Source organism: Ovis aries, chromosome 5 (assembly GCF_016772045.2).
Source record: "Ovis aries strain OAR_USU_Benz2616 breed Rambouillet chromosome 5, ARS-UI_Ramb_v3.0, whole genome shotgun sequence".
Lineage (NCBI taxonomy): Eukaryota > Metazoa > Chordata > Mammalia > Artiodactyla > Bovidae > Ovis > Ovis aries.
The window spans coordinates 6,961,556-6,969,306 of NC_056058.1; the positions used below are offsets into that span (position 1 = coordinate 6,961,556).

The window sequence follows — 7,751 nt, forward strand, 5'->3', positions numbered from 1 at the left end:
ACTCTGTATTCATCCCTATGTATAACAAAAAGTATATGAGCAAACCTGAAAATAAAGAAAACGGATAAGCTTCTAGAAAGACTGATTCCCCCATGTCATTCTTTCTTTCCCCTTCTAGCTGTATTCCCATCTGGAGCGTGGATGCTCACCATGTCTACTTACTTGCCCTGGCTTCTAAGACCCATGTGAGAGGGAGCCCAAGGCGGGGCACCCTCCGCTATTCAAGTGGGTGCCGATGGCCTACGTAGATGGTGCAAATTCCTTGTCTTGGAGTTTTATTGGTATTCCACGTAAACCAAGTTATTTAGCCTCTTTTTCTCCACTAATTTTCCTACTACACTATTCTTCTCTAATCTCTCTTTATATTTCTAATTAAATAGCTTTTCCTAGGACGCCAACTCCATCTTCCCTTTGAATTACCCCGGCAAAGAATAATGGAGTGGGTTGCCATTTCCTGCCCCCAGGGAGGTTCTCAACCCAGGGATCGGATGTGCTTCTCTTGCATCTCTTGTATTAGGAGGTGGATTCTTTACCATTGTACCACCTGGGAAGTCCTTGTTAACTATATGGATGACTAAATAAGGGCAAATGCTGTGAGGATATAGAGAGATAAGATCATCGAAGTGAGTTCATAGAAGAGGCATAATTTAACCTGGAGCACTTTGAAGGACAAAGAAGAGTTTCATAAGCAATGTTGTGATGGCATTCAAGGCAAAGGGAGCAGTCTGAGGAAACGTGTGCTGAGCATAGATGGGGAGGGAAGAACTCGGCCTGAAAGACATCTTAGAGTAATTTCTTTGAGGCTCAAAAATAGGCCACTAAGAGGCTCGACAGGTAGTAGATTAAGGCAGAGTTCAATACAGACTGAGGCAGTCCTGCCATCACTCTCATCTGAGTTCTATGTATGCCCAGATCGCCCTGGATCTAGATATTTGGGAAAACACCACATGGCTCACCTGTGTACATTGGTGGCAAGTTTCCTCAGCTCAGCAGAAATCCAGAGAGAAGCTGAGGGAGAGCCTGTCATTCTGTCAACAAAAAATTGCTGGGTTCCATGAACTCACTCTTTACTGATGCCTCTGGTACACAAAGGCCAGAGAAGAAAGAGGCCTAGATTTCAGGCTCAGAGATGGAGTAGACATGGACTGGGGAGGGCCTCTGTTTCTCCTCATGGATCCACCTGTCCAAATGGCCATTCTTTCTTTTTTTTCACTTTAAAATTGATCATTACTAATGTTTTATTATTTTTTTAAATTTTACTTTATTTTATTTTACAATACTGTATTGGTTTTGCCATACATCAACATGAATCCGCCACAGGTATATACATGTTCCCAATCCTGAACCCCCTCCCACCTCCCTCCCTGTATCATCTCTCTGGGTCATCCCAGTGCACCAGCCCCAAGCATCCTGTATCCTGCATTGAACCTAGACTGGCGATTCATTTCTTATATGATATTATACATGTTTCAATGCCATTCTCCCAAATCATCCCACCCTCCCTTCTCCCTCTCCCACAGAGGCCAAAAGACTGTTCTATACATCTGTGTCTCTTTTGCTGTCTCGCATACAGGGTTGTCCTTACAGTCTTTCTAAATCCCATATATATGTGTTAGTATACTGTATTGGTGTTTTTCTTTCTGGCTTACTTCACTCTGTATAATTGGCTCCAGTTTCATCCACCTCATTCTGCAGGAAGCTATGGTAGGGACCACAATGGAGCATCTTGGTGCAGTCTTTAGATTCTTGGATGCTGTTTGTCCCCAGTGCTCACACTTTTGTGAAAAGACAAAGGTATCCTGATGCAGAAACATTCATTTCTTGGCTCCAGGATTATATATATATATATATATATATATATATATATATATATATATATATTTCCCCTCCCCACCACAAAACTGGAATCCAATCTATTTAACACCTAAAATTCCAAAGGGAATACTCCAATCACATCTCAGGAAAGTTAACCTCACTAGATTCACAGAATGAAAGAGGAAGAATTCAGGTTTAGTTCCCATAGTAAGTCTGTGCCACCCTGACCACTGCCAGGGCACCATCTCTGTATGCCTAGCCCATGGTTGGCTCTCTCTCTTTGAGGGAGAGTATCCTTAACTGTCTGCAACAACCTGTGATTAGATTCTGGAACCAGTGTCGTGAAGTTGAACAAGTAACTTGTTTTTCTCTGAGCCTCAGTTTTCCCTTTGGTAAGAGACTGGTTTAGGAGGACAGAAGGTCAAGTGCCTATAGAATAGATAGTAGCAATTGGTCTGTCATGTCCAACACACACTTTGGAGAGGAGTGGTAACCTAAGACAGCCTCCTGCAGGAGCTAAATGGTCTGGCTGTAGATGCACACACCTGCATTTCAACCCAGATTCAGCTGTGTGATCTTGGCACCTTATCAAATTTACCTAGCCTTAGTTTCCTCGGGTGGCGCATAGAGGTGAAAACATAACTACACCTCATAATTGCTGTGAGTATTCAATGAAATAATGTGCAAACAGGGCCTGACACAGGAAGCAGTCGTGGATGGGGTTCTAAGAGTATGATCATAGAACACTGAATGCGAGGAAAAGAATTTTGGTATATTTCATAGAGACATGTTTCTGGCCTTCAACATATATATTAAGGACCAGGCTCTGCAGTCAATACAAGGACCACAGAGACATATTGGGTCTCATTCCTTTTCTGAAGGTACTCCAGTTTGTCAGAGAAGCACAGGCATGAGAATATAACTACAAGAAGAGGTACACGTATGTGATGCTGGAAATTTTGTAACTGTGTCAAGCATACCAACATTCCTTTTACAGGCTACAGACATTCCCAGAAGGAAAAAGAGAGAAAAAGGGGGTCAAAAAAAGTACCTGATGAAATCATGGCTGAAAACCTCCCAAAGCCAAAAAAAGAAGTGGAATCCCACACATAGAAAGCAAAGAGAATCCCAAAAGAGAGGAATGCAGAGAGTCCCACATTAAGACATGTTATAATGAAAATGGCAAATGTTAATGATGCAGAGAGAATTCTAAAGGCAGCAAGAGAAAAACAAAGAGTCACATAAAATAGCTATAATCAACAAGACTGATAACAAGTGTTGACAAGGATGTGGAGAAATTGAACCCTGCTACATTGCTGGTGGAAACTTAAAATGGTTCAGCCACTTTGGAAGTTTCTAAAAAAAATTTCTAAAAAATTTGGAAGTTTCTAAATACAGTGTTACAATTTGACCCAGAAACTCCATCCCTTCATACATACAACACAAAAATGAAACCATATGTTCAAGAAAAAACTTGTATGCAAATGTTTATAACAGCATTGCTAAAAATACGAAAGGGTAGAAACACTGAAATGTTCATCAAATGATGAATAGATGGATAGGTGAAATGCAGTCTATTTGTACAGTGGAATACTATTTAGCAATATAAAGGAATCAAGTTCTGATACATTCTACAATATTGAAGAACCTTATGCAGGTCAGGAAGCAACAGTTAGAACTGGATGTGGGACAACAGACTGGTTTCAAATAGGAAAAGGAGTACGTCAAGGCTGTATATTGTCACCCTGCTTATTTACCTTATAGGCAGAGTGCATCATGAGAAACGCTGGGGTGGATGAAGCACAGTCTGGAATGAAGATTTCTGGGAGAAATATCAATAACCTCAGATATGCAGATGACACCACCCTAATGGCAGAAAGTGAAGAGGAACTAAAAAGCCTCTTGATGAAAGTGAAAGAGGAGAGCGAAAAAGTTGGCTTAAAGCTCAGCGTTCAGAAAACTAAGATCATGGCATCTGGTCCCATCACTTCATGGGAAATAGATGGGGAAACAGTGGAAACAGTGTCAGACTTTATTTTCTGGGGCTCCAAAATCACTGCAGATGATGATTGCAGCAATGAAATTAAAAGACGCTTACTCCTTGGGAGGAAAGTTATGACCAATCTAGATAGCATATTCAAAAGCAGAGACATTACTTTGCCAACAAAGGTCTGTCTAGTCAAAGCTATGGTTTTTCCAGTAGTCATGTATGGATGTGAGAGTCAGTCCAACTGTGAAGAAAGCTGAGTGCCAAAGAATTGATGCTTCTGAACTGTGATGTTGGAGAAGACTCTTGAAAGTCCCTTGGAATGCAAGGAGATCCAACTGGTCCATCCTAAAGGAGATCAATCCTGAGTGTTCATTGGAAGGACTGATGTTGAAGCTGAACTTCCAATACTTTGGCCAGCTGGTGTGAAGAGCTGACTCATTTGAAAAGACCCTGATGCTGGGAAAGACTGAAGGCAGGAGAAGAAGGAGATGACAGAGGATGAGATGGTTGGATGGCATCACCAACTCAATAGAGATGAGTTTGGGTAAACTCTGGGAGTTGGTGATGGACAGGGAGACCTGGCGTGCTGCAGTTCTTGGGGTCGTGAAGAGTCGGACACGACTGAGTGACTGAAGTGAAGTGAACTGAATGTATGATTCCATTTATACAAAATATCCAGAATAGGCAAAGTGGGACAGGAAAAAGTAAGTGATTTCCTGTTCAGTCACTAAGTCATGTCCAGCTCTTTGCTATCCTATGGACTGCACCATGCCAAACTGCCCTGTCCTTTATCTCTCAGAGTTTTCTCAAACTCTTGTCCATGGGCTTCCCTGGTGGCTCAGTCAGTAAAGAATCCACCTTCAATGTGAGAGACTTGGGTTCAATCCCTTGGTTGGGAAGACTCCCTGGAGGAGGGTATGGCAACACACTCCAGTATTATTGCCTGGAGAATCCCCATGGACAGAGGAGCCTGGTGGGATACAGTCCATGGAGTCACAAAGAGTTGGACATGACTGACTGACTAAGCACCTGTCCACTGAGTCAGTGATGCCATCAACCATCTCATCTTCTGTTGCCCCCTTCTCCTCCTGCCTCAACCTTTCCCAGCATCAAGGTCTTTTCCAATGAGTTAGTTCTTCACACCAGGTATTGGAGCTTCAGCTTCAGTGTCTGTCCTTCCAATGAATATTTAGAGTTGATTTCCTTTAGGATTGACTGGTTTTATCTCCCAGAGTTAGGGGTAAGTGCATTGGGAGGAAAAAGGAAGTTACTGATGAAAACTCACAGTGTATGGGTTTCTTTCTTGAGTGACAAAAATATTTTTAATTGATTGTGGTGACCACTGTTTATGCATATAATGAAGAGCATTTGAATTGTGTACATGGTTGAATTATATAGTACATAAATTATATCTCAATAAAACTATTTGATTAAAAATAAAACTAATATCAGACACACAGACAAAGGGAGGAAAAATAAGTTAATATTTATTGAGCACTTATTATGTGATGAGTGCTGTCATACACACACACACACACACACACACACACACACACACACACACACACACACCCCCAATCATACAAGGTAGTCATTATTAACAACCTACTGATGGTCATCCTGCCATATCCTGACCACCTCCACCCTGGCCACTCAGATGCTGGAGGGGTAGAGTTTGCTGAGGAAGGTCTTCTTAATGCCAATCTTCAGCTCCTTGTTCCTGAGACTGAAGATTATCGGGCTGAGGAAGGGAGTGAGGACTGTGTAGGTGATGGCCATCAGAGTATTGCCTTCCTCAGAGTAGAGACCCTTGGGCTTGAGGTAGATGACACAGGCGAAGCTATAGTGCACAATGACTACAATAAGATGAGACGCACACGTGGAGAAGGCTTTGTGCCGGCCCTCAGCTGAAGGGATCCTCAAGATGGCGGCCACAATGAAGGCGTAAGAGAGCAGGATGAGGAGAAAGCAACCCAGCAGAGCCGTGATACACACAACGCCCACCCCCAGGGCCACTCCTGGTACATTATTTCCACAGGCTAACTTCAGTAGTGGAGGCACATGACATAAGAAATGGTGAACCTCATTGAGACCACAGAAGGGGAGGTGGAATACGGCAGATGTCACCAGCAACCCAATAAATAAGCCTCCAGCCCAGGACCAGGCCACCAGGCAGGCGCAGCCCTGGGGGCTCATGAGCACGTTGTAGCGCAGGGGGTGGCAGATGGCCACGTAGCGGTCGTAGCCCATGACGGTGAGCAGGAAGGAGTGGGTGAAGCCGGGCGTGAAGGAGAAGAGCATCTGGCTGGCACAGGCCCTGAAGGAGATGGAGCGGTCGGTGGAGAGCAGGTCGGCCAGCATGCGCGGGATGATGGCGAAGGTGTAGAGGACCTCGGAGGTGGAGAGGGCGCACAGGAAAAGGTACATGGGGGTGTGGAGGCTGCGCTCGCTCCAGACAGTGGCCATGATGAGCAGGTTCCCCAGCAGCGTGAACAGGTACATCAGCAGGAAGAGCAGGAAGAAGACGGGCAGGAGATGCTGAGGGAAGGTGGAGAAGCCGATGAGGATGAATTCAGACACGGAGGTGTAGTTTAGCCCCAACATGGCAGCATACCTGCTTGAGGAGAAAGTGAAGAAGACCCAGTGGGAAGGAATTTACAGTCTCTAATGAGCCCTACCTGGTGTGGGGGGGGGTGGACTTCCTGGAGAGGCTCCTTCACCTCTTCAAGTCATAGTTAATCCGTCTGCAAAATGGTGTTCATAATAATGGGTTGAGGTTTAAATAAGATCGTTCATCTTAAGTGTGCTGTAGCACACATCCTGACACATAGGGAAGAACTCAATAAAACATAATATGGATGATAACAATGATTATGACTGCTATTATTACTATTGTCAACTCCATGCAGGATCCCCCACCCCCTCCTTCCCCCAACCAGTCTTTTCTTAAGCTTTTCTGTCTTTGAGCTCTCTGGCCACTCTGTACTTCTCCCCATCTCCAAGAGACCAAGTCCCTCCTAAACTTCAGGATCAATGTACTCCTTAATTGCTACCTTCAGTTAGAAGTCAGCTCTCCCCTACCACATGGAAAGGACTTAGGTTCTGTTTTTATTTCTCAGCATCGCTCTTTGCAGCTCACCTGGAAATGAAGTAATGAAGCCCTTATCCCAAAGGGCTACTTTTGTGCTTCAGTGAGGTGATGCACCTTAAGCTCTTAGCTACTACTGTTGTTGCATGGGTCTAACTTGCATTAGTTCCTCACAGGATGTGATACTGACTGGCATCACCATAGAGTCCTGTTCTCTGACCTGAACTGCGCCCTCTATCTCTGGTCACTTCCCAGTGCTAGTCTCTGAAGCTCCTCACCTCTCTTCAACCCTTATGCCATTCTCCTATCAACAACCTGCCTGTTGCTGAAGCAAAAACGATGCTTCATGGAGAAGCCAAGATGCTCAGTGGTGGGTTCTCTCATGTCCCTCCCTGAGTGGCAGCAGATTCTTATCTGTTCCAGCTCCCTGTGAAGGAGCTCTCCTTCCAGGAACCTGCTCCACCAGCAATCCTTTTCTCTCTCCCTCTGGTTCTCTCTCTCTCTCATCTGTCACAAAAGAACTTGATGCAAAATACAACAATTTTAGCTGGGCATGCACACCGAGGAAACCAGAATTGAAAGAGACACATGTACCCCAATGTTCACTGCAGCACTGTTTATAATAGCCAGAACATGGAGGCAACCTAGATGTCCATCAGCAGACAAATGGATAACAAAGCTGTGGCACATATACAAAATGGAATATTACTCAGCCATTAAAAAGAATACATTTGAATCAGTTCTAATGAGATGGATGAAACTGGAGCCTATTATACAGAGTGAAGTAAGCCAGAAAGAAAAACACTAATACAGTATACTAATGCATATATATGGAGTTTAGAAATATGGTAATGATAA

General features: G+C 44.0%; 1 protein-coding gene across 1 annotated transcript; it reads right to left on the reverse strand.

Moving 5' to 3' along the window:
• Positions 1-5,458: 5,458 nt before the first annotated feature.
• On the reverse strand, positions 5,459-6,409 carry LOC114115004 (olfactory receptor 10H2-like). Its single transcript, XM_027970680.2, has one exon. It carries the CDS (start codon positions 6,407-6,409, stop codon positions 5,459-5,461), a length of 951 nt encoding a protein of 316 aa, XP_027826481.2.
• Positions 6,410-7,751: the final 1,342 nt, after the last annotated feature.

Bases quoted from the DNA above. Each gene is read 5' to 3' on its own strand.
- LOC114115004 (XM_027970680.2), bottom strand. From the start codon at position 6,409: ATGTTGGGGCTAAACTACACCTCCGTGTCTGAATTCATCCTCATCGGC.